The following is a 24,208-nucleotide window of genomic DNA, read 5'->3' on the forward strand; positions in this document are numbered from 1 at the left end:
CGTCGTCAGTTAGTCGGTCTATCCAAGATGGTCGTCCGCTGATTGGACGGGCCAGGTATTTTCCTTCGTTCTTATCAGGACTGCATACTCGTATACCTCCAGGCTAGTCTATTATCGGACGGCGCTAGTACGTACGTATTGTCCGTAGTCTGTGGGACTGTTTACTCCGGGTAGCACGGCCGGATCTTGTACCAAGTGCCAGAGGATGGTGAGAATTCCTACTCGTTGATCACTCATCGAGGAAACCTCCGATGGCTGCTAGGAGGAGACTGTGGACGATGATTTTGAGAATTTTGTGGCGATTACGCCTTTGATTGAACGGTATGTTTAGTGATGGAGTATTAGCTGTCACTGACTCCAGATGAAATTGTTAGAAGAGGCGTGAGAAAGGTTTTTGGAATATGATTTGAAGAGAAGGCTAGATAATCTGTCTGTCAGTCAGGTTTGTTTGTTCATTTCACGCCCCCACTGACGCTTGCAAATATCCTATAAACATTATTGGTTGTCCTTACTCTGGTTTACAGCAGTGTTAATTAATTGTGATGACTCCACCATTGAGCCGCAAGAGAGGCTCCTCTGTGAGTTTCACTCGTGCGAAGGATGATGCAGAGGATGACAGGGATGAGATTCAAATATCGCTTACACCATACATACAAACATACTTGGCACATAGTGGCCAAGGATTAGGTTGTTGTGGCATTGGATTACCTGTGCCATTCGAAAGGGCTGCTTCAAGATCTTGGTGGAACCCTAAATTTGACTCTGAAATCTTAGAGGAACAATTTAGAAGAAGTGCCTTTCCACAAATCAGATTGAGATTCAGGTACAGTGAAATGACTATGCAATCCTTGCAATGTCTCATATTTTATGCTTACTCCGTACCTTTCTAGGTATGCTCTGACGTACATACTGTTCGTGTCGCTGTCTTGGCTGGCATACTTTGTTATATCTGGTATTGAGAATGACACTTCCTCATGGCCAGCAATTGCCACCATATTTAGTACAGTAGGTGCAATGGCATCTGTGGTGCTTTATTTGACCCATACAGACTATTACAGATCTTATGCGGTTCTTACATCCTTAATAGTTGCTTTTACGCTTTGCCTATTGTCCTTACTATTCCTTGTATTGGTACCACCATATTCTGACGGATTGACCCTAGTGGGCCACTTTGCACTGTGCTCTGAGATTCTACTCCTTATATATACAGTAGTACCCATGCCACTCTATGCTTGCGTGGGTATTTGTACAGTATACTCGTTCGTCTTCGAGTTCCTAACTGCCTACCTCTACGGATTGGAAGGTACAAAGCGATCTAGTTACGGCGACGAAGTTATCTTACCGACTAATGCTCCAATTAATCAGACTGTTGGAAGAAATATAACTAAAAGATTTATGCGCGAGGATCCTGGTGCTCTTCTGTATGAAAATTCTGAGAAGACGTCGAGTATTCGTGTACCTGGATATTTTAATATTTCAGCTAAGGTACCCGCGGCTTTAGCTAAGTTAAATGAGAGCTTGACCGATTCGAAAATTTTTTCGACCCTAAACTCCAGTGCAATATTCAACCCAACGAACAACAGTTTTATTGATAATTCGACGAGCAATGGCTTTGGTTATTCAAGTGTTACACCAAGTATATTATCTCTGGGTTCGAACTGGACGTCAACAGAGCCTAGTTTTACTACAGATCTTGTAAATGCAACAATAAGCACAGTTTCGAGTAATTCAACCCTGATGAATGAATTCACAAGGACTCTAAATAATTGGGAGGGTAATGTGTCGGGAAGTGGATATTCGGAGAACGTAGATTTCGCGACTACTCTGACGATAAGGATCCTGATGCAGATCTGCATACACCTAATAGGTGTACATATTCTGATAATGACATTTGTAAGGATGCGAGGAACTTTTATGAAGGTTGGACAGTCGCTACTCGTACGTCGCCAATTGGAAATGGAAAAGCAACTCAAGGAAAAGATGATACACTCGGTAATGCCGCCTAAGGTTGCCGATTGGTTAATGGAGGAGAGCGAAAGAGAACGTGAAAGAGAAGACTCTTTGAAGAAAGGTTCAATACCTTCAAACAATACAGATATTAGATCCTTATTCCGTCCTTTCAATATGCACTCGATGGAGGACGTGAGTATCCTCTTTGCCGATATCGTTGGTTTCACGCGGATGAGTTCCAATAAGACTGCAGAGGAGCTGGTTGGCATCCTGAACGACCTCTTCGAGAGATTCGATGATCTCTGCGTTCAGCACGGTTGTGAGAAGATCTCCACCCTGGGTGACTGCTACTACTGTGTCAGCGGTTGTCCAGAGCCAAGACTGGATCACGCCAAGTGCTGCGTCGAGATGGGACTGGGTAGGTTTACTTTACATCCAGTATTATCACGAGGATGTTCCTCGAGGGATCCTCGAGGACCGCACTCGCACTGTACGCTTCCTTCGCAGCGATGATAGAAGCTATCAAACAGTTTGACGTCGAGAGACGAGAGGGTGTCAACATGAGAGTGGGCGTACACACTGGTACGGTACTCTGCGGTATCGTGGGCACCAAAAGATTCAAATTCGATGTCTGGTCGAACGACGTTACCCTAGCAAATAAGCTGGAGAGTACTGGGAAACCTGGACGCGTGCATCTCAGTGAGAAGACCTTGAGCTTTTTGGGAGATCAATATCTCACTGAAGATGGGGAAACTGTTAATGGTAAGTGAACTCTAGGACATAGGGCACCGGATTCTGTGAGAGTGTACAAGCTTGAGATTCGCCACTGAACTTTCTTCCAGGAGTGAAATCATATTTCATCCGGGGTCGAAAGTCGGATCTGGTAACGGAATTCATGACGAACGTGACTGGACCAACGAGTATCTCTCCTTTACTGCATCCGAGGCACAGACTTTCATCCTGTAACAATCAAGCAAAACCGCGACCTCATTATCTGCATATGGTGACCAATTTAAATAGTTACAAAACCAAGGCAAATTCTTTACCAAGTATATTGGACTCTGAGAACGATGAGGACACGGTGGACCAGAAGGAAGATATAAATAAGAGTCCCACATCTACAGTGAGTTATGAGAATAAAAAGAAGCTACGTAACAAAGCATGGAGATATTTACAACGACAGCGAACTACTGAAGAAATGACACCATTGGAAAGGGAGAATGCAGATGTAGTTCATCCTGAGATTAAGGAGGAACCTACACCCGTGATACGTCACGAGGAACGTAATGGATACGACCGAGTAAATAATCTTTTAAATTTCCAAATTCATTAACAATATTCATAATTTCTATAAAACTATCCTGATAGACTATAATCAATTTCTAGGTACCCATTGACAACTGTGTAGAAATGGATCCGAATCCAGTACTCACCATTCCTTTATTACCTGACCAGGAACCTGTGAGCCACGCATCCTCAGTCTGCAGCAGAAAGGATTCAGGAATTAGAAGCAACAGTAGGCGCAGTAGTATACAACAGCAGGTACCAGAATCAAAGTATCTATTAAAAGTTCACCAGGTACATGAAACCATATCTCCACAGCTCTATCTCATGAACGGAATGACACAAGGTGATTTACTAGCGCACAGAGTGAGCGGTTACTATACCTCTAGTTCCACGTTGAACTCAGCTCCGGAACCATCTTCCTCGATTCCACCGTATCCATTTCCACCAGTCGTCACGGATACCTTTGGTGCTTGTTTTTACAAGCTACGAAAACAGTCTGATCTCCAGCTGATCAGATGTGTCCAGGATAACGTAACGTCTCAGCGATCCTACTTCGTGAAGCCACCGCTGTCCAGTGTAACACTCTTCTTCAAGAACAAGGAAATGGAACAGGAATATCGAGAGAACGCACATAAGGCCAGTGAAGGTATAGGTGACAATCCACCAACGCTGGCGACATCTAGATTCAATACTTATTTTGATATATTAATTTCGGCTCTGGTTTACTCCGCCATTACGGCCTCACTTTTGCTACTGTGCGAACCGACAACGTATTATATTATCTTTTGCACCCTGGCCACGGTAGTACAGGTCTTTGCTGTATCTCTCTGTGTTAGACAATTAGTCAATCCCAATACTACTCACGCCAGCTTTACCCAGAAGATATTCAAATTCTGCTCCAGATGGTATCCCTGGCATCTCTGTGGTGCAATACTGGTCGGTCTCCCAATCATTTCCATCCTGATGAATTTCACTTGTCACAGCCTCCATGCGAGTCTCAATAATTTTGAGTATTATTACAGTTACTTGATATTCGTTGGCCTGGTACACTTTTGCAATTTCACGCAGCTCAATTTCTGGATGAAGAACTTACTGGTTACCCTAACCGGAATAGTTTTCATTTGCCTTGTGGCAACTCACGTATATCACGAGCGTAGCATTGTTAATCCAACAAATCTGGCTCATCATGGACCTAACAACGTATCCCTAGCAGGGACTAAGGCCAATATAAGTCTTATTAATTTAAACTCGACACCCTTTGCTCAAAAATATCACGAGGAGGATAAAGGATACATCTCGAAGAAGTCATTGATATTATCTACTATCAATTCCAAAATGGAATTTCACAGGAGTAATTTGGATCAGGAATTCACGTCGAATGGCCTTAATTCCACATATGATAAGGAAAAGGATCTACAAAACAAAGAGAAAAGGTACAACCAGAGGTTATACAATTCTGAGATTTTCCTGGACATGGTCCTTCTCCTTTTACTCGTATGCTTTCTAAATCGTGAATTTGAGATAAGCTACAGGCTAAGCTTTCACGGAAACGCAGTAGCTGCAAGGGACAAGGCATGTGTACAATCAATGAAGAATCAAGCCGACTGGTTGTTGCACAATATCATACCAAAGTACGTAGCGGATCAATTGAAGACAACAGCAAAATATTCACAAAATCACAAATCCGTGGGAATAATATTTGCTAGTATCGTGAACTTCAATGAACTCTATGACGAGTCTTATCTTGGTGGAAAGGAGTATCTGCGGGTACTTAACGAGCTCATTGGTGATTTCGACGAACTCCTGGAGAAGTCAGAATTCGCGAACGTGGAGAAGATCAAAACGATTGGCAGTACCTTCATGGCGGCTAGCGGACTGAATCCCCAGGTGAGACAACAAAGTGAACATGAGTACACGCATCTCTTTCAGCTGCTGGACTTTGCCGTAGCGATGCACAAGGTGATCTATAATTTCAACAGAGATCTGTTAGGCTTTAAATTGATTCTCAGGATCGGTTACAATTACGGTGACGTTACCGCGGGTGTTATTGGTGCTACGAAATTGTATTATGATATTTGGGGCGATGCTGTCAATATTGCGTCACGTATGGACTCTACTGGAGTTGCGAGTAGAATACAATTACCCATTAACTGTCTGGAGGCACTGTCAGAACGTTACGAATTCGAGCCAAGAGGTCAGGTATACGTCAAAGGAAAGGACAATATGGATGTGTTTCTTTTAAAAGGAAAGAAAGGCGAGGATCCTTCGTCCACGATGGATTCCTGAGTGATCACACTGAATTTACCAAACACCCCTTTGTTCTCTTTTATTGTTTTCCTTTTTGGTATTTCAGTGAATAATTTTTCCACTAAAGTGACCGCGTCTACGAAATTGAAAAAAGGTTAATAATGCAATTTCCTCTGGAACTAGTATTTTCCTACAGCATTTCATACCTGGATGCCCATCGTTCAGGACGTTCATTCCTCTTGGTAGACTTTTTCAACAAAAACAAAATGCTAATACAAGTATCCATACTTTACTGGTATTTGTGGAGGCTGAAGGATACATGGAGAAACGTGATATATTCTGTAAATCGTATGCAACAATATACGCTAGCCTTACTGGTTGACTGCTCAAAACAAGAATGAAAAAGAGGAATGCATGAAAAATGGAGAACGATAGGAAACGGACAGTAAATGTATGGGATTCCTTCGTTGTTTATTGTCTATTGTTGTTGTTGTAAATAATTCGTGTGTACGGCGAAAACAACGAGGATCGAATCTCTTAACAAAATGTCTGTCTTTTATCATCAAGTACAAAAGAAACATCGAGAGATCCTAATTCTGTGCCTCGTTTATTATATATATATATACAGTGAATTTCTAAAAATAAAAAAATATTAGAAATCAAACTAGCAGCGATTCTCAAGAAGGGACAATGAGTCCGAGTAAGAAACGGAAGAATTGAGTGTCAAGTATCTGTATTTTAAACTCTTTTTTTTCTTGTAAATAATTCATCAACGAGACAGTCACGACTCGTAGAAAGAAACAAAGTGTATAGTTTTTGAAACCAATCGTAAATTTAAAAGTCTTATTGTAAAAGCAGTTTATATCGCGTACCGGATAACATTCCAAAAAGCAAAAAATCGTAGGAATGATTTGAAATATGGTTGAGCCCGAGATGCGAATGACAGAAAATACAATCGTGGTGCATTTTACGCTAGTTTTGTCGAAAGTTTCTTTCTCCTAAGTGTAATGATAAATAAAGAGAGAGAAGAGAATTATAGGCGGCAATTGTTTGCGACTGGCTTAATGAGACTAACATGAATCTCTGAGTATTTTTATTATACTAGCTCCTGGAAAGAAGTTATCGAGTTTCAGGAACTAGATTCTTCTACGATATGTTTACAGCTATGATTATATGAGCGAAGCTGCGAAAGAATCTCTAAATGCGAAGATAATAGTAGAGAGATTTTGAGTGAGAATGAGAGAGAGAGAGAGTGAGAGAGAGAGAGTATATCAGGTTGCCTGCAACCCTGAAAATAAAAATTGTAAAGATGTAAGATAGTAATTTAATCGAAATAAAGATACGTGAAGATGCAGTAACTGGATATTTTTGATTAGTTATTAAACGCCCTCAAGTGTATCATTAAAGTTTAACAATTATTATCGTCGTCACGTTATTGTCAATGACATGTTATTCATTTTTATTACAATTCAATATATACAAGATTAACATCGTTTCAAGCTGACGTACAACGATTGTGATAGGCGGCTTAAAAACAACAATGCAATTTCACGTTATCGCATTACTTGAAAAGTTTATTAAGGATGGTACAGGCTGCGCAGCAGCCACTGACAATCCTTGGTACAACGGTTCCAAGGAATCCGTACTCGTATAACCGTTAATACGGATGCGCGTGCTTATCCAGGTCGTCGTAGATGCTGCACGCGGGTGCACAATTCTCCCTGGAGAATTTCGATTTACAATAACTTATATATACTTACGTCAAGGAAGAGCAATCGTTTACACTCTGCTCTTTGTTGAACTGCTGCTACGTGGGTCCGGCAAAAAGTGCTGTGAGACCGGTATCCAGTGGTCCCTTGGATACCTCGTCAACCCGTAGTGCACGTGCTTTACCGGTTATGTCGAGTCTGGGCAGATTGTCTATTTTCACTTCCTTGCGAAATAATTGTCCTACACTACGTCCAATCAACTGTGAAAAGTATGAAGGTGGTGTAAAAGCAATGTTATACCAGGAGAATAAAACAATTTTTTTTTCAATAAAAGAACTAGCGCTTACCTGATTCGTGATTTTCTTGAAGAGATCCTTCTTCCCTTTTTCCACTTTGTTTCCCTTGGTGCTAACCACAGCCATCTTCTCGTCGAAGCGTTGTAGATCTGCAGGATTCACTCCAGGAACTTGTTGTATGACCTCGATGATGTTCGGGAATTTTGGTCGTAGACATTCGTACATTTGTGCGCCTAATGTTACAAGCGATCCTTGATTCGCCTCGTGTTGTCCATGTAACTGTAGACCTTGGAGAACTGCTACCATTATATGTGCTGCCATTGCTGGAGTTAAGCTGCCATCTGCTGCCAGGGCACGAACTATAGGTCCAGTGAGCATTGTAGCCTTTAGACTGGCATTGGAATCATTCCAGGAAAGAGCCCTGCGAAGGAAAATACAATAGAATAGTAAAGAAAAAAGACTAAAGGAGCTGCTACAGAAATAATGGCTATTGTTTTTACCCCAAAACACAGAGAACCACACTGTGACAAGTAGAAGGATGCCGTAATACAAAAGCCCCTAGTTCGCTGACCACTTCAGCAACCACACTATTGCCTCTAGCTGATGGAGGATCCACGGCCATTCCTCCACTGTCGTGATCCATGGAATCCGGAGGTGCTGCATCACTTGCTGCACCACCGACCAGGGCGACCTTGAGAACGTCTACGAAGTCCCTCGTTAAGTTCCTATTGAGCATATCATCAATCACCTCCTGAGTATCTGTGTTGGCGTCATCGAGTCCACCCGACTCATAGAGCCTTGTCATGTACTGCCACTTCGCACTGAGTCTTTGGCACACTGTAACAATATGTATTATGAAAATTTTGTATATTTCAGTACAGAAGCATATAGTTTGAGTTTGTTTATCTTACTGTGTGTAGATACGTGGGCTAGTACAGGTACAAGGACAGTCTCATAGAAGGCTGGCGGACAGGAGTATATAAAAGGCTTCATGAAAACTCGAATTATTGGGCGCAATCTGTAATCTGGAACAACCTATAACAATATGCATGTAATACAATGGATATTACGATTTAAATGTAATGTATCATTAAAATAGATATACGTTACCTCCAAGTTGGAAAACACAGAGTTAAGAAGTGCAGGTGCAAGACCAGGTAGTTGATAAAAATCTCTTCCTATAGTATGACAGCCACTACCCAACATATGATAGCAATTATCGTGAATGTTACTAAGGAAAGATTGCATGCGAGGCAAAGGGGCAGAGGATGGCTGATCCATTTCAGAATTATTGTCACTACTAGCGACATTTAACCCTAGGAGATTAGCCTTTTCAGACTCCAGTAGTCCGTGTGCATTCCTATAATCCTGCAAAGAAATAAAACAATATGATAAATCAATGATCTTTTCCAGAAGGTGAGGTTCAACTTACCTCTGATAAAGAAGCCAAAGCTGCAGGTGTGAAAAGAGCATTCATTGCTCTCACGAGAGCAAAGAGTGTAGGTAAAATAGGTATAATATGTGGAGCTGCTGGATTTCTGTATATTGGGTTACCACTTTCACTAAGTGCTGCCACAAACCCGCCACGTGCTGCGCGGTCGGGATCCTCTGGAATCGAACATCGTTTCACAACGCTAAGGATAGTGCAGATACAGAACATTAAATCCCCTCGATTTCTTCCTGCAGAGTCATGTAAACCACTTTCCACGGCTGGTCTGTCCAGGCCAATAGATCTCATTAATTCTATTGGACCTTTAAATGCCTCCGTGCCCATTGCTATAAATCTGGTTGACCCTTCGCCAATGACTTCCGCAACGAACCGCGTTTGTCGTTCGTAATCACAAAAATGATTAGATATCAGTAGTAGCGCCTCGTAAAGAGTAACACTCTCCATCCTGGACAGCTGACTTGGTTCCCGCACCAAACCACGTACAGTCGTATGAATTTGTTCAAACACTGGTAGAAGTAATAAGGGATATTTCAATCCTATCTTCACCATAAGACTGGCTGCATGACGTCGCACATTTTTAGCTGCCCTTGAACGCGTATTCTTGGTTTCTCCGGGTGCCTCAAATACCAGAGCCGCGAAGATCTTCTCCAGGACTCTGGGTAGAATCGTAACACCAGGCATAGCCATCGAACCCGTTGACATTGACAGGAATACAAATAATGCACTTATACAGGAGAGTAAAGCTGAGAGCAGCCAAGGATCCAATGGCGAGTATCCCAGGCATAGTTCCAGGAGTTGAAGGCCACTCTGTACACTAGGTCTTTCATTCACATGCAAGAGCCTTGATATAACAGAGTCCAGAGCTTGAGCCAATGCTTCCCATTCAAGATACTCCGGATCGCTAGGATTACTTTTTCGGCCCAGGTTTGTCATCCCCTTCGTTATCTTCGCTGTAAGCCACTGTTGTACGTAGGCGAACGTTACCAAGGGTGCCACCATTGTGGCATGTCGAAAACCTTCTAGTAGATCCATCCTTAGTCGATGGAAGAACACATTAAATTCTTCCTCGGAGTCGTAGTCAGCAAGGTAATAGCTACTGGCCCCATTGGTCAGTCTACTATTCGGATAGGATACCTTGATGAGCTTTGGTGCCGTACTTTCCACATACTTTGGAACGTAGGTCAACAGGAGAGGTTCTGCTTTAATTTGGTCGTGTTTGAAGAGCATGATCCAGATTGAGTTGGCCAGGTGGGCCAGGGTGACACTCGAATGCATTGTAAATGTAAGTACAGCGTCCAGGAAAAGATTAAAACTCGCAGGACGAATTCCAGAACCCTCGTCTTTTCCCCAGAGTGAACAGAGTTGGGTAGCCATACCGATCAAGACCTATGAAATTCGAAAATTGTCATATGTATATTGTGATTTCCAAATGCTGTGTTATTTTCGTACATTGACACGTTTACTGATTTATCACCTGTGTTAATTTTTTCAGAAATAGATAGTGACTTTCATCGAGGTCATTTAAGACAGGACGTGGTGCAACTGCAGTAGCAGCTGTGTAAATACACCTGAGCGCCTCCTCCGTAAATAAAATCATTAACTGTTTTCTGTCCGCTTTTCCTTTACGATTAACGATTTGCAAAAGACACTCTGCAGCTGAACAGCGAAACGTGGGGTTACCAAGAAGGAGGCAGAGAATCTGAAGAAGACGCCCATCGTCTGCCATAATATGATTTATAGAGACCCATTCTACAAAGCCAGTCAGAGTCAATAGAACCACCTGTGGAATTGTCAAAGGGTTAATTGCAAGTGACAGGTATAAAAATCATATTCTAGGTCATTATCACTGACTTGGACAACTCTACTGTGTGCAGCAGCTTCTGTTGATCTTCCCAAAGAACTTTTCTCTCGAAACTCAGCAAAATGCTGTTCCATTAATCTCAAAAAGAAGGCAAATATCTCAGTCATGTTTGTTGTTAATGCTTGGTAAATATCCTTTCGTCTTTGATTGGATTCCAGTGTTTGTAAGAGTGCCACATCTTCTACAAGTCTAAGGAAAACAAGTAAGACAAGTTCTGTCTGACTTTCTCCATGTGTACAAGCTTGACTAAGTTCTGCAAGAAGCGTTGGCCATTGCTGAGGCCATTCTCTTTTGATCATTTCCACAACCACTCTAGAAAGAGCATCTTTAATATGAGTCTCTTCCTGCAAAAGTGGTTCAGTACCCTCCTGAAGGAGCTTCATAGCATTTTCCTTAATAAATATCTTCTCAGGTTGTGAAATTTGAGTCCAACGGTATTTTACACAATGCTCCATTAGCTGTAATCCAAAGTGTCGAACCATGGAAGTTTTATTTGGAGATTTTTGGGCAAGAAAGAGACCACATTGAGCACACAACGGAGATGACTCTTTAAAACGTTCACAAGCATTGTATGCTTCAAGCCGTTGTTGGTGAGGCACATCTGGTGACATCATGACCTCCACAACTCGTGCAAGTTCCGCTGATATTTGCGCGACATCACCCACACCGACCTCCATGGCCCCAAAAATACTATGCTGCAATCAAATAAAATTCTTACAACAGCCCACCAGGACTAAAAAGAATTTTCTAACAAGTAGCTCAGTTGTTAGCACTATCTTTTAAAGCAAACGGACACACGTATCATGGAAAATAAAAGATTCGTTATCCAGAAACACGTGTTGACCTTCACCAGGGAAGGATGACCCTCCAGAACAATTCAAAGCTCAGCCAGAATGTTAAAACGTGTAGAATCATGCTTGCCGACCATGCCTTGACAGGACACGCATCCGCGCGAACTCACCCCGGGACGCGATCATAAATTGCCTGAAGAGGATATAAAGTCTGCAGGATTTCAACGTTATTCTCGCCGGATTGCAGCCTCCTTGAACTTTGGTTCTCTTAGCGATCCGCAGACGGCTGTCCAGCTACAAGCAATAACCGAGTATTTGTCTGAGTGCTCACTTTGAGAAATGCGGCACGTTAGCCGACTGCATAGGAGATACACGCGCAAAGTTATGTGCTGCCACCTTAGCATCCGGGTACTATCTACAGCCGATATTCTTTAACTGGCTTTAACCCAACTGAACCTGGGCAAGCGTGCATGCACATTATCTACGGCTTTTCCCAAGAGGGTAAGGTCAGGTAGAACTTCTTACCTTCCCGCCGTTAGCCGGCAAACTTGACAACTGAGGTTCTAATATCTGCTTTTTAATCCACTGTTTAGAGTACTCCTTAGAATTTTACAGCTGTAATTTAGGAACTGAAAGATTGTGACATTTACAAGAGAGTTGAAATTTTCACAGGATTTTGTTTAGTGAAAAGAAAATGGAAGAAGCACTGACCAGCCCTCCTACGTTCAAACTGGACTTTTCAAAACAGATATTTTGTGTTGAGTTGTCACCTTATGAATGGTCTCAGCAATTAATATGCATTGCCCTGGGTGAGGAAATCGTCGTGGGAACGGTCCAGTTTCAGGTGAACTTACAGGGTATGATGAGACGATTTATCAGAATTAAGTTCTAGATGTGTAACTTTTGTTTTCAACGGTCCAGGATGAAGATGATGGAGAGGATATCACATACAGTCCTATTCGGACATTTCATCATGAAACTAGAGTACATGCTATTGCTTGGAGTCCAGAAACATCTCTTAGTGTTGTACCCAAAATTGTGGCATTCTGTGTCGCAGGAGCTGACTTCAAGATCAGATTGTACAACAGTAACCTGAACGATGTCAACATATATGAGGTAATTCAGAAACTTGAAAATTCCTATGGGATAAAAAGAATTATTTCGTATATTTTATTATTAGATTTTAGAGGGACACACGGACTATGTTAATTCTATAGCTTATGAACCTGAGGGTGAACTATTGGCATCAGCATCAGATGATCATACCTGTAAACTGTGGGCTGTGAAAGAGGACCAAAAGTGCATCTCATCGTTTTACCTAACTTCTCCAGGGGTTACAGTGTGTTGGCACAGGGAGGAGTCTGGAAAATTATTGGTGGCTGAGAAGAACGGTCTGATTCACATGTACAATGTCAGAAGTCAACAAGACATAATGTCCCTTGATGCAGGACTTGTACCTTTAGTTTCTGCAGACTGGAGTCCTAATCCTTTAAATGTCGTATGTGCAGCAGCTGGAGAATTGTTACTCTGGGATGTAACTAGACCTAGGTGTGTAAAAATTATTTACCTTATTTTAATCTACGAATTATACAAATTCCTTATATTCACAGTCGACCCTTTGGAAGCTTTACGCTGCACGTGGAAGGTTGCCTTAAGACTAAATTTTGTCCTGCTAATGAGTTGATTGTAGCCAGTATAGGACGACCGGACAATCATTTAAAGATTATTGATTTGAAATCGCAACAAATAATACTATCAGGAAAAGTTCGACTTTTTGGAGGCCTGACCTGGCACCACAGATTACCATATGTTTGTGCGAGCAACGACAGACAACTCAATTTCTGGAGAGTAAACATTAAGTCACAAATATGTCTATAAAGTAATCAGGAAAACCAGCTGACAAGCCATTCCTTATGGATTCTATTAAATCCTAAGATAACAAAAGAGTATTTTTGTAATACAGAATAAAAAAAATTAAAACCTATATTCTCAGTATTTTCTTATTCATGAAACCAAAAAAAAAAATAGAATAGATCAAATCTAAGAAGTAGCCTCTTTCCAGGTATCGGACAAAACTCGATCAAATCTCTCTTTAGTATTGATGTCTTGTAACTTGCTTGCCAATTCCATTGCTTTGCTATATGCCAGTATAGGACTTGGTGCTGCAATTCTTTCCTCGAGAAAACTCTTACGTTCCGCTCTAATACTCTCGAGTCTTTCCATAAGAACTGTTGTGCTTTCCTGTGTATTCTCAGTGCCATTAGTCAATGACTTACCTGCAAAGTCAATAATTCATTCCTTCAAATTAAATTCTGAATAAAATAAAAATATTACTAAATTACTTACCCATATTAGAAGTAAGCAAAGCCTCAAGCTTATTGATTTCATTGGTCATGGTCCAAAACTTTACTGTTCTTTGATCAAGTACATCCACAAGAAGATTTTCAATCAAAGTAATCGATGATTCATCAATCTCATCCATAGGAGTCTTATTATGAATGTTAACCAACCAGTTTAACAGTCCAAGACACAAATAAGCTCTTAAGCTCTTGGTTACTGTGTGTACAGTTATAGTAAATATACTGTCTGTATTCGTAGGACTTTTAGATTCCAAATGTGCAAGCATTTTCATAAGAAGGCTTTCATAATTCTCTAAATTCTTTGAAGGATGCGTTATCTCGAATTGAGAAATTATACTCAAAGCAGTTACCAAATGCCTGAGTTTATTTTCCATGGAATTTGAAGTAATAGCCAATGAAATTTCATGACTGATATTAACTCGTAATTGTGCTTCGTTTTCCGGAACTGTTTTGGAAACAATTCTAGCTAAGTTTTCATAATTATCACTCGAAGTAGAATACCTGTTGCTTAAATGAAGTAAAAGGTCATACTGAACCTTGCCATTAAGCCAGTCCTCCACCTTATTCAATTCATTTCCACTCCGTAGAACCTTCGCTACCTCCTCAAATGCATCTATTTGAACCTCTCGATATTTGATTCCCGAAAATTGTTCAAGTATCCCACGAGCAGTAGCACAGTCCGAGTTTAAAAGAGCTTCAGTGACAGATTCTTCTGCCAAGGAGTCACTAAATATCTGATCACCCGCTAAAAGTGCAAGCTCAGCAGCCACTTGTAAACTAGCCAAATCCTTACGTCGTCCAAGATACTTGGCAGCTTTGGAGAAATCGCCAAGCTTAATGTAACATCGTACAGCTTCCTCGAAGTAGCCCTCCTTTACGGTATTCTCAGCCCATTCTTCGAGTAATTTTACCAGAAGAGGATCTTCAGGACTTAGTTTACATCTAGCAAGAACATATGCCTCCCTGAACATCTTTGAATCCTTAAACACTTCGATAGCACGATGAATCTTATGAGTACACAAGAGATATGATACAGCCTTGTTAGGATTGTTCTCGAAGATGAGCTGTGATGCATAAGCTTCGCACATATCTTGCCAAGTTTTCATAGACAAACATGGTGCCAGAGATACGAGATAATCATTCAAGCGTTTTTCTTTCACAGCCTCCTGCAAATTGTGCTTAAGATTATTGGTCCAAATGTCCATTTCTGTAACCATATTGTGCTGTCCCTGCGATGCATGTACCGATTTCTCCTTCTCCAATATGTTGGTAAGATCATCATCGCCACCGAAGAATGATGGAAATTTATTAGTTTCCTCTAAACAAACTTCCATGGTAGATTTGCCATCCTTCTCACTTGCATGAACATACTTTGCAAGGTCTCTTATAGAACTCAGGGTACTCTTATTGTTCAATAATTTTGTAGTACTTGTGAAGTACGTATACGATTTTGACTTTCTCTTTTTTGTTTCAACCGTATTGATAGATTTTACTTCTGTCAGGATTTGCTGATCTTTTATATTCTTAATCGTCTCCATACCATTTACTGTACTATTATCCAGGGTGTCACTTTGAACACTGGTATCCATAATATCAGTACTGTGCTCTTTTTGTGACGTATTAGTCTTGTGCTTTGACTTCTTTGTACGTACTTTCTTTTGCGCAGTCTTCTCGACAGCCTGGATCACCGGCTGTTCAGAAAGTCGCCATATACGTAATGTAAAGTCAGCAGAGCCCGTTATTATCAGGTCAGGATCAAGTGGGCTCCACATACAACAATGTACAGGATTTGTATGTCCTGTGTAAGTTCCTAGCAATTCCTGACTTTCTACTTTCCATACTTGAGCTGTATTGTCATAGCTGCCAGATACGAGATACCCACTGATATGTGGACTCCAAGCAAGACTGACTACTTTAGCGGTATGACCATTTAAAACTGCTACAAGCTTTGGTACTCTTTCCGCGGTATTATTCGTGGATGATTCTATAGCAAGATCCTGGACATCGAATATGGTAATAGTCGGTGAGTTTACAGCAACTGCAAGGTAATGCTGTAAGGGTGAGAAGTTGAAGTCTGTGGCTGTACTCCCCGGATGCCATGCCACACACTGGATAGCCTTCTTCAAGAAGTAGGTTGATCTTCCGTACTCTACAAGATCACGGTTAAGGAACGTGAGAGACCCATCCTCGAATCCTATAGCCAAGCAGGAATAGTCTGGTTTCCATGAGAATTCAGTACATTCCTTTTTCCTGACACACACAGGATCCTTGTTAGGCTTTTCTGGATCATAGTAAACTAATTCTGTGTCTCCGCAGGAGTATAAGACAAAATGTTCACTCTTTGGTGCAGGTCCCCAGCCCAGGGTGTAAACAGTGTGTCTATGATACTGTCTGTAAAGTACTGGAGGTTTGGAAGAATTTGTATCAAACACTCCAACACGACCTTCCCCAGTGGCAAATGCCAACCAATTCTCTTTCTCAGGATGCCAGGATATGCAACGAACTTTTCCTTTGATCTTTTGCCAGAGTTGAGTAACGTCAAAGAAATTTTCATGGGGTTCACTTAGGTTCCATAAACGTAACATAGCGTCTCCGGCACCAAACGCAATCCTGGAAGTATCCAAAGGGCAGGCAGCGATACAATATACATAGCCACCCTGAGTAGGTACACTGTACACCACTTCGAATTTACTTCCAGTGATTTTGCAGCATACGACTTGTCGATCTTGAGCTAGAGTCCATACAGTAACACTGAAAATGAAAAAAATTTTATTTATGGATAATTTCCAATTATTCACAAGATAAATTTACTCACCTATTTTCTGATCTCCAAGATTCATCTTCGCTACTTTTGACACTTGGAATGTGAGCGATGCAAAATAGTCCTCTTGCATGAGAGGCGTGAATCAACTCACAGGTTGGTTTTTTTTTTGTTGCCGCAGATAACTTCCAGGAGATGAGTTCTCCCCAAGAAGAACTACTAAGGAGGCGGTTGGGATCGACCCAACATACAGTGGTCCAGCCACCGGATGCTGTACCTAATTTACTTCTGTGACGTTGTGAATCCATTGGTCCAGTAGGAAGGATGATTTCTGTTTCATATCGCCCATCGCTTCCAGCTTTCCAGATAAATATGGATCTAAATTCAAAGATAATGTAGCATCGGTCAATGATTGCTAAGATTCGGATGCTTACCGATCCTTTGCACCAGAAGCCAGAAGTAAATCCTTTGCTCCTGTATTAAATATATTTATATCTGTTGGACACCAGGACAGGCTTGCTATTTCTACATCGTGCCCTCTAAGCTTATACATTATAGTGCCTGAACCACGTATGTCTATGATGTACACTAGACCAATCTTAGTACCCACAGCTACAATATTAGAATTATGCGGGCAGCAAGAAAGACAAGTTGCTGTCAATTTCCCTAAGGAAATTTTCTTTGAACCTCCATGAGTAATGTACCAAAGTATCAATGAGCCTTCTGTGGTAATACAGCATATCATCGTTGGATCAGATACTGACCACTGTACTCCTATAATCTTCTGTTTATTCTGTAAAGAAAATAAACATGGTACAATAAAACGCACTGATTACTAATCTTATTAGTAAAACGATGTACCCACGTCTGGATAACTATATGCCATATGAGCGTTACATGTATCCAAATTCCATATCCTGGCAATATACTCGTCACCACCAGATACTAAGAAATTGTTGTCAGGTTCTCCAAATTTTGGCGAAAATGCTACAGATGTAACTCTGTCCAGATGAGCATTTGGAATGATATTGTACTTAAAAATCTTTCCATCCTGACTAGCCTTTGCTATAACAATAGCGTTTCTTGATCCCCATGCAACTGTGCCATTATTAGAACAGGCCAAAATACTACTGAGATACCAATTTGGTGAGGGTGGAAAAGTCACTTCATTCATGATTAATCGCTAATAAATTCCTTGATTAAAATATTACTTATCTAACAAATTAATATAGTAGATTTCGCTGATGCACACCGGCTATCAAAGGTTACTTAGTTTCCTTGTCGCACATGTCGCCGGTATATGTATGTATTCATTGTCATTCGTATGTACAACGTGAATGTGATTCAAATATGATATCTTGACACTTATCTGCACTTATCTATTTTTGTGGCTACAAAACTTTACTTAGCAAAACAGGAAATACACAGTAATCATCAAAGAATACAATAATGTATGACAAATAATCAGTATCTTGTGCCGGCCTTCGAGCATACGTTCTGTAATCCGTTATAACTGTTAAGAACGTAGTAGAGAAAAATATACTTTACAAATACTATATAGATCATATGTTCTGAGGCTATACATTAGTCTTATGCAATACAGCTTACTGTGTAATTTTGTACAAATGAATTTGGAGATGACAATAAGAGGATTTTATTCATTTTTAACTTTCTGGGTGCTGGTTCTGTTCAATGTATCTGCCCATAATACTTTTATGGAATTCATTGAAACTGCTGTACATGTCAAGTATTCAGGATATAATCCTGATATCGATTTGACAACAGTAAGAATTTAAATAGTTTTCATTAATATTATTTATGATTACTACGTTGTTATTGCAGCCCAATATTATAAGACGAGCTGGTTATCATGCAGAGGCTCATACTGTGGAAACAGATGATGGATATCTCTTGACTGTGCATCGAATTCCAGGCAAGCCAGGATCAACTCCTGTGCTATTACAACATGGACTTCTTGGTAGTTCAGCTGACTGGATACTCCCTGGCAAGGGCAAAGCATTTGGTATGAATTTTGTTAATGTTTATGTAGTTTATAATGTATAAGGATATCATCTTTTATATATGTTTACTAGCATACTTGCTGGCAAACCAAGGGTATGACGTTTGGTTAGGAAATGCAAGAGGCAATACCTATTCAAGATCTCACGCAAGTTTGTCGACATCAGATTCAAAGTTTTGGGACTTCAGCTGGCATGAAATGGGAATACACGACTTGCCTGCAGTAATTTCTTATATTCTAGAGCTCAAGAATCAGGAAAATGGTTTAATTTATGTAGGACATTCTATGGGCACTACTATGTTTTATGTAATGGCATCGGAGCATCCTGAGATTGCAAGAAAAGTGTCAGCCATGTTCAGTTTAGCTCCAGTTGGATTTATGAATCATGTGAAAAGTCCAATAAGGATTGTGGCTCCTTTTTCACACGATATTGAGGTAACATTGAATAAATTATCGACTAGACACATGTACTAAAAAAAATATTATAGATTATAGCTCACTTCTTTGGCGCTAACGAGTTCCTGCCTCAAAATATGATTCTGAGATTCTTAGCAAAGTATGGTTGCGACATAGACACTTCTGAGGAAAAGATCTGTGCTAATTCAATTTTTGTACTCTGTGGCTTCGATCAAGCACAATTCAATAATGTGAGTAATTTGCATTTGCTCTCATAAAAAATGTTTCAACATATTTTTTCTATACAGACTCTTATGCCCATCATCTTAAATCACACACCAGCAGGAACTTCGACCAAATCATTAGTTCATTATGCTCAGGAAATTACTTCTGGCAAATTTCGCCAGTACGATTATGGTACAGAGAAGAATAAAGAATTGTACAATAGTACAAACCCTCCAGAGTACATCTTGAGTAACATTGATGTACCTATTGCTTTTTATTATGCAGATAACGATTGGCTCGCAAGTTCTGTGGTAATTATAAATAACATTATTGTTAGTGAAATATAATATATCAAGAGACATTTTTAATTTCTGTACAGGATGTCGACAGACTGTATAAAGAATTACCTAAGAAACTAGGTAAATATAAAGTGGATTTTCCAAAATTCAATCATTTGGATTTCCTATGGGGAATAGATGCTCCAAAACTGGTATACGAAAGATTATTATCGTCGATGAAGAAATATAACAAAAAAAAAGAAGGCATGGGCTTTCCTAAAATATTTATGAGCAGAGAAGAATAAGACTGCTATAATTATCCTTAATTAGAATTCTATGTATGATGTATCGCTCTCTCAAATATTTCATACTATACCAGTACTGTAATAATATTAAAATGCTTCTAATAAGACGAACCATGTAGCTTGTACCAATTTTATATTCAATAATTATAAAAAATCCTGAAATTCTCTAATGTCATTCATTATCTCACTATCATCAATTCTAGAATTTTAGATTCATTGCAAAACTATGTCCCATCCTAAATAAGATACCTGAAGTTGCCGCGTCCACCCTATAACACCTTCATCATACGTTAGACACACTGGTGGCGGCGCCACTGAATGACACATTTCTCTGCGCTCAAGAGTGGACGCAAGGTATCCGACTAGCTGTCAAACTTGAAGTAAAAAAGGGTGAAAGCCCGTGAAGGATAAAGAGTGGCGGGGAGGGGCCGTCGTGTGAAATTTGAGATTAGCAGGGCGATTGCCTAAAATGAATTGATTCCTTATCCGTGGCGATCGGTGCTCAAGATTCTTGATTTTCTTTTGATCTCTTAGGAATCTTCTTCGTATCGAACAAACCGGTAGCCATGGAGGACGATCTGCCGACCGAATACGACGTGGTCGTTGTGGGCACAGGTATTGATTTTTTATCTGAAACCACAAATCCTTGGGAATAAGTCCCAGTATGTTCAAATTGATTCCCATTATGATGAGAAAATTATTATTTTATTTAGGTATGACTGAGTCCATAGTGGCTGCAGCTGCTAGCAGGATTGGCAAGAAGGTCCTACATTTGGATAGGTACTCCCCCTCTTGCTATTTCCTTTTTGTGTCATTTCTTTTTATAATCCTGTTACTGTATTCTTATCTTAGCAACGAATACTATGGTGGCCTATGGGCTACGTTCAACTTTGATGGCCTGCAAAAGTGGATAGAAGATCTTAAGGCAGCTAAGAGCGATGGAAAAAAGGATACCATTATCAAGGTGGAGGCTGGTGAGAACTTCCTTAATGCAAGCAATCAGTATTCTGCTGTAGAGAATATTGAAGAAACCTGGTTCATCTCTAAGTAAGATATTTCTCTATTAGTACTTCTTAGATATATTATTTACGCTAATCTTTATTTTGTTTTACAGTGATGCTGATTTACCAGTGCTCACTTCCAAGGACACTCAAACAGATGGCTCTGGTGATGGAGCATCTGCAGAGGGATCCGAGAAGTCAGATGAAGACAAGGTGGAGAAAAAAGAACCAGTAAAGCAATGGAGCATAGATCGCATCAAGAAAGAATATAGAAGATTCAATATTGATCTGGCACCAAAGGTAAATTATCTGATATCTCCACTCATTGTTGCTCTATAATCAACATTGCTCATTTTATATTTTATTCTAGCTGCTGTTCGCACGAGGAGAACTTGTGGAACTCCTGATTTCAAGTAATATCGCACGCTATGCGGAATTTCGTGCGGTTTCCAGGGTAGCGACGTTCATGGATGGTAAACTCACCCAGGTGCCCTGTTCTCGTGCCGACGTCTTCGCTAATAAAACGGTCAGCGTCATAGAGAAGAGGATGTTGATGCAGCTATTGACCTCCTGTATGGAACAAGGAGCAGACAGCCCTGAGTTTGATGGTAAAAATCCATTCTACAAATTCTTGATCTCATGAAACGTTCTTTGTCGTCATTCTCAAAATATCTTGTCTTTCATAGGATTCCGTGATAAAACATTCCTGGAGTATTTGAATACCAAAAATCTTACGCCTATCGTGAAGCACTACGTGATGCAAGCCATTGCAATGGCCACTGACAAAACCTCTTGCAGGGATGGCGTTAATCGCACAAAACACTTCCTGAACAGTCTTGGACGTTATGGAAATACTCCATTTTTATGGCCTATGTATGGTAGCGGCGAGCTGCCTCAATGTTTCTGCCGGTAAGCATCTCCTTTCTATAAAATCATTGAACTTCCGGTAGGTTTTTCTGCATAATCGTGATGATATTAAGCTGTATTTTTTGCTGTAGTCTTTGCGCGGTATTTGGCGGCGTGTATTGTCTCAAGAGACAACTGGATGGGGTTATCGTCTGCGAGGATAAGTGTCGAGCAATCATAACAGGAAAGCAGAGACTAGCTCTGGAGCATCTGGTGGTGGGACAGGGACACGTACCACCGGAAATTGTAGCCTCTGTAGGAGAGCAGCAAATATCTCGTGGTATCTTCATCACAGACAGGTCCATAATGCAAGGCGAGAAGGAGAATTTAACTCTTTTGTATTATCCACCCGAGAAGAATGGTCAGGAGCCTGTAACTGTCATTGAATTGGGTCCATCTACGAATGCTTGTCCTCAGGGTTTATGTATGTATCCTGACTTTAATCTTGCATTGTTCTTTTACTATATTAAATGAATATATTGATTAATCCTTTTCTTGATTTTTCCAGTTATGGTTCATATGACGTGTAAAAGAATCAACACTGCTAAGGATGACCTGGAGTACGTTGTGAAAAAATTCCTAAGAGCCGAAGTCCTCGAGCCTAAAGGTCCTCGCGACTCGACCGATTCTCATACCCAAACTGTGTCTCCGGACAAGAGACATATCCAAGAAGGTGATGCAGAGACTAGAGACCTGATCAAGAATCCGAAGCCCCAGGTACTCTGGTCTCTCTATCTGAATTTACCAGCGAGTGATATCAAGCTCAGTAACTCCGCACCCAGCAATATTCATCTCTGTTCCGGTCCTGATTTAGACCTCGATTTTGATTTTGCTGTGAACCAGGTAAACGTCGTTCCTCATCCCATCTTCTATCTCGTTTACGTACTCATGCGAGCACACTGCTTCTTTTTTTCCAGGCAAAGGAAGTCTTTGCAGCAATGTACCCGGATGAAGATTTCCTACCACGTGCACCAGATCCAGAGGAAATTGTCCTCGAAGGAGAGGAAGCACCGGGACCGAAATTCGAGGGTGACAAACCTGGAGAGGGTGAAGATAAACAGGAAGGCGAGGAGAAGCAGGACAGTGAGAAAGCAGAAAAGGAGGAATAAACGGTAGCAGTTCACAGGAACAATGAACGATGGCTTTGTACCCACGTTACTTCTCAGGAACGTTAAGAAGGTTTATCATCCTCTTCACTAAATATTATCATCCGCTGCAAAATCAGAATCCTTTAAAAGAGATTATACGTAAAGAAAACGTGGAGCGAAGCCGCCGTCGCGCTTGGCGCCCTATTCGCTTAAATATCTTGGTACAGCGTTATCGCCAGTCATTGTCAGTAAAAAAAAAAAAGTTAAAAAAGCTGAATGATTTTGCTTGGGTAACTTCGATTGTTATCGAATTCTACCTCTGGACGTAGTCCAGGATAATGGAGTGTATTCCATACTCTTTTATCTATTTAATCCTAGCTACGGTGTACCGTATTGCTCTACTGCTTATCGATGAAAAAAAAAGGAACATATGACAGCCAGGTGAAGAGAGATATACGCATCTACATCTTAACACGTATTATTCATCTTATAAAATGCGATAAAAATCGTCGACTAGTCTGTAATACTTTTGTCGTCGATTTAGATTATCATATTTAAAAACTACACCTTGGCGACATTCCATGCCCCAGCTGTCTTATGATTCGTTATATCTCTTTATCGAATCCTAAAAGGATAAAGACCTTTAGGACTTGTCTGATTGAGTTTCTTTTTTTCTTTTCAATGAATTACTTTGTTTTTATATATTCTCGTGCACCTTTGTTTTTTCTTTCGTTCATCCATTCTTCCTGAGGATACAATCGCCGCACTCCAGTATATACTGTATTTCTGTTCTCCACGAATGAAACTCCAAAGATACTGTACTAACTTTTAACAATCTTATTACTTATTAATTCTTACTTAACTGTAATAGGTAAAAAATATTAAAATTATAGAAATTAACGTAATATGGATAATAGAATGCTTCTGTGTTGTATATCGCGTAGAACAGACTTATTGGGACATTGTAGACAGGCGAATACGTATACGTTTTACGTTGCATTTATAGATTATACTGCACGAAACATTTAAATACATTGTGTTGAAATAAAAGACGGAGAGACACTTTGTTATACTTCTTTGCTTCTAGCCGTAAAAGCGTTGCAAATGTTTTTCTTTGTCAAGCATCCCGTCAAATATCTTCTCAGACTATTAGATAGCTAGGGGAGGAATAGTGATTAAAAAAAAAAAAAAAGTAAAAAAGGGAAAAATGAGGAATAAGGGACACTCGAACACTAATATGATTTTTCTAATTTATGCTACTTGAGTGCGAGAACCCA

The 24,208-nt window shown here is 40.4% G+C and overlaps 6 protein-coding genes and 1 long non-coding RNA gene across 18 annotated transcripts; 4 read left to right on the forward strand and 3 right to left on the reverse strand.

Moving 5' to 3' along the window:
* Positions 1–6: 6 nt before the first annotated feature.
* Positions 7–6,842, forward strand: LOC107272739 (adenylate cyclase type 9). 5 transcript variants are annotated; one of them, XM_015750192.2, is made up of 8 exons: positions 7–442; positions 525–823; positions 891–2,368; positions 2,458–2,712; positions 2,793–3,250; positions 3,337–3,492; positions 3,553–5,124; positions 5,247–6,842. In XM_015750192.2, exons 2-8 carry the CDS (start codon positions 543–545, stop codon positions 5,265–5,267), a joined length of 4,221 nt encoding a protein of 1,406 aa, XP_015605678.1. In that variant the 5' UTR covers positions 7–442; positions 525–542; the 3' UTR covers positions 5,268–6,842. The 5 variants fall into 5 exon arrangements, with proteins under 5 accessions (XP_015605678.1, XP_015605675.1, XP_015605676.1 ...); XM_015750189.2 differs by having other exon boundaries at positions 3,553–6,842; XM_015750190.2 differs by having other exon boundaries at positions 15–442; positions 528–823; positions 3,553–6,842.
* Positions 6,843–6,916: 74 nt separating this feature from the next.
* On the reverse strand, positions 6,917–12,219 carry LOC107272742 (exportin-5). 3 transcript variants are annotated; one of them, XM_025090043.1, is made up of 10 exons: positions 12,117–12,219; positions 11,762–11,885; positions 10,791–11,495; positions 10,414–10,719; positions 8,922–10,325; positions 8,600–8,857; positions 8,401–8,524; positions 7,990–8,326; positions 7,541–7,910; positions 6,917–7,453 (listed from the first exon to the last, which is right to left on the reverse strand). In XM_025090043.1, the coding sequence occupies exons 3-10, from the start codon at positions 11,475–11,477 to the stop codon at positions 7,292–7,294; spliced, it is 3,648 nt and encodes a 1,215-aa protein (XP_024945811.1). In that variant the 5' UTR covers positions 11,478–11,495; positions 11,762–11,885; positions 12,117–12,219; the 3' UTR covers positions 6,917–7,291. The 3 variants fall into 3 exon arrangements, with proteins under 3 accessions (XP_024945811.1, XP_015605682.1, XP_024945812.1); XM_015750196.2 differs by lacking the exon at positions 12,117–12,219 and having other exon boundaries at positions 11,762–11,959; XM_025090044.1 differs by lacking the exons at positions 11,762–11,885; positions 12,117–12,219 and adding an exon at positions 11,923–11,940.
* Positions 11,866–13,577, forward strand: LOC107272756 (nucleoporin Nup37). Of its 4 annotated transcripts, none has more exons than XM_015750233.2 (5): positions 11,866–11,999; positions 12,264–12,435; positions 12,513–12,707; positions 12,772–13,139; positions 13,202–13,577. In XM_015750233.2, the coding sequence occupies exons 2-5, from the start codon at positions 12,286–12,288 to the stop codon at positions 13,467–13,469; spliced, it is 981 nt and encodes a 326-aa protein (XP_015605719.1). In that variant the 5' UTR covers positions 11,866–11,999; positions 12,264–12,285; the 3' UTR covers positions 13,470–13,577. The 4 variants fall into 4 exon arrangements, with proteins under 4 accessions (XP_015605719.1, XP_015605716.1, XP_024945829.1 ...); XM_015750230.2 differs by having other exon boundaries at positions 11,982–12,092; XM_025090061.1 differs by lacking the exon at positions 11,866–11,999 and adding an exon at positions 12,031–12,092 and having other exon boundaries at positions 12,185–12,435.
* On the reverse strand, positions 12,589–13,208 carry LOC112495107. Its single transcript, XR_003061335.1, has 3 exons — positions 13,049–13,208; positions 12,858–12,952; positions 12,589–12,730 (listed from the first exon to the last, which is right to left on the reverse strand). It is a non-coding gene; the product is annotated as an uncharacterized LOC112495107 (long non-coding RNA).
* On the reverse strand, positions 13,557–18,163 carry LOC107272741 (gem-associated protein 5). 2 transcript variants are annotated; one of them, XM_015750193.2, is made up of 5 exons: positions 17,578–18,163; positions 17,147–17,505; positions 16,767–17,090; positions 13,938–16,702; positions 13,557–13,867 (listed from the first exon to the last, which is right to left on the reverse strand). In XM_015750193.2, the coding sequence occupies exons 1-5, from the start codon at positions 17,884–17,886 to the stop codon at positions 13,632–13,634; spliced, it is 3,993 nt and encodes a 1,330-aa protein (XP_015605679.1). In that variant the 5' UTR covers positions 17,887–18,163; the 3' UTR covers positions 13,557–13,631. The 2 variants fall into 2 exon arrangements, with proteins under 2 accessions (XP_015605679.1, XP_015605680.1); XM_015750194.2 differs by lacking the exon at positions 13,557–13,867 and having other exon boundaries at positions 14,168–14,396; positions 14,488–16,702.
* An 8-nt stretch (positions 18,164–18,171) lies between these two features.
* Positions 18,172–20,093, forward strand: LOC107272753 (lipase 3). Of its 2 annotated transcripts, none has more exons than XM_015750225.2 (6): positions 18,172–18,448; positions 18,555–18,735; positions 18,806–19,167; positions 19,221–19,379; positions 19,437–19,664; positions 19,733–20,093. In XM_015750225.2, exons 1-6 carry the CDS (start codon positions 18,305–18,307, stop codon positions 19,934–19,936), a joined length of 1,278 nt encoding a protein of 425 aa, XP_015605711.1. In that variant the 5' UTR covers positions 18,172–18,304; the 3' UTR covers positions 19,937–20,093. The 2 variants fall into 2 exon arrangements, with proteins under 2 accessions (XP_015605711.1, XP_015605710.1); XM_015750224.2 differs by having other exon boundaries at positions 18,173–18,496.
* A 158-nt stretch (positions 20,094–20,251) lies between these two features.
* On the forward strand, positions 20,252–24,139 carry LOC107272749 (rab proteins geranylgeranyltransferase component A 1). The gene is made up of 9 exons (XM_015750210.2): positions 20,252–20,551; positions 20,650–20,716; positions 20,789–20,983; positions 21,051–21,237; positions 21,308–21,545; positions 21,624–21,846; positions 21,936–22,267; positions 22,352–22,686; positions 22,761–24,139. Exons 1-9 carry the CDS (start codon positions 20,503–20,505, stop codon positions 22,950–22,952), a joined length of 1,818 nt encoding a protein of 605 aa, XP_015605696.1. The 5' UTR covers positions 20,252–20,502; the 3' UTR covers positions 22,953–24,139.
* The last annotated feature ends 69 nt before the right edge of the window (positions 24,140–24,208 follow it).

Source organism: Cephus cinctus, unplaced genomic scaffold, assembly GCF_000341935.2.
Source record: "Cephus cinctus unplaced genomic scaffold, Ccin1 Ccin1_scaffold1249, whole genome shotgun sequence".
Classification (NCBI taxonomy): Eukaryota; Metazoa; Arthropoda; class Insecta; order Hymenoptera; family Cephidae; genus Cephus; species Cephus cinctus.

Coding starts and splice junctions, on each gene's coding strand:
- LOC107272741 (XM_015750193.2), bottom strand. CDS start 17,886: ATGAATGAAGTGACTTTTCCACCCTCACCAAATTGGTATCTCAGTAGT. Junction 17,506..17,577: donor TGGCATATAGTTATCCAGAC/GTGGGTACATCG, acceptor TTTTCTTTACAG/AATAAACAGAAGATTATAGG. Junction 13,868..13,937: donor TTTGCTTACTTCTAATATGG/GTAAGTAATTTA, acceptor TTGACTTTGCAG/GTAAGTCATTGACTAATGGC.
- LOC107272756 (XM_015750233.2), top strand. CDS start 12,286: ATGGAAGAAGCACTGACCAGCCCTCCTACGTTCAAACTGGACTTTTCA. Junction 12,708..12,771: donor ACGATGTCAACATATATGAG/GTAATTCAGAAA, acceptor TTTTATTATTAG/ATTTTAGAGGGACACACGGA. Junction 13,140..13,201: donor TGGGATGTAACTAGACCTAG/GTGTGTAAAAAT, acceptor TTATATTCACAG/TCGACCCTTTGGAAGCTTTA.
- LOC107272739 (XM_015750189.2), top strand. CDS start 543: ATGACTCCACCATTGAGCCGCAAGAGAGGCTCCTCTGTGAGTTTCACT. Junction 824..890: donor CAAATCAGATTGAGATTCAG/GTACAGTGAAAT, acceptor GTACCTTTCTAG/GTATGCTCTGACGTACATAC. Junction 2,713..2,792: donor AGATGGGGAAACTGTTAATG/GTAAGTGAACTC, acceptor ACTTTCTTCCAG/GAGTGAAATCATATTTCATC.
- LOC107272753 (XM_015750224.2), top strand. CDS start 18,305: ATGCAATACAGCTTACTGTGTAATTTTGTACAAATGAATTTGGAGATG. Junction 19,380..19,436: donor ATCAAGCACAATTCAATAAT/GTGAGTAATTTG, acceptor TTTTCTATACAG/ACTCTTATGCCCATCATCTT. Junction 19,665..19,732: donor ATTGGCTCGCAAGTTCTGTG/GTAATTATAAAT, acceptor ATTTCTGTACAG/GATGTCGACAGACTGTATAA.
- LOC107272749 (XM_015750210.2), top strand. CDS start 20,503: ATGGAGGACGATCTGCCGACCGAATACGACGTGGTCGTTGTGGGCACA. Junction 20,717..20,788: donor AAGGTCCTACATTTGGATAG/GTACTCCCCCTC, acceptor TTCTTATCTTAG/CAACGAATACTATGGTGGCC. Junction 21,238..21,307: donor ATATTGATCTGGCACCAAAG/GTAAATTATCTG, acceptor ATTTTATTCTAG/CTGCTGTTCGCACGAGGAGA.
- LOC107272742 (XM_025090043.1), bottom strand. CDS start 11,477: ATGGAGGTCGGTGTGGGTGATGTCGCGCAAATATCAGCGGAACTTGCA. Junction 8,525..8,599: donor CTGTGTTTTCCAACTTGGAG/GTAACGTATATC, acceptor ATATTGTTATAG/GTTGTTCCAGATTACAGATT. Junction 7,911..7,989: donor GTGGTTCTCTGTGTTTTGGG/GTAAAAACAATA, acceptor TTTCCTTCGCAG/GGCTCTTTCCTGGAATGATT.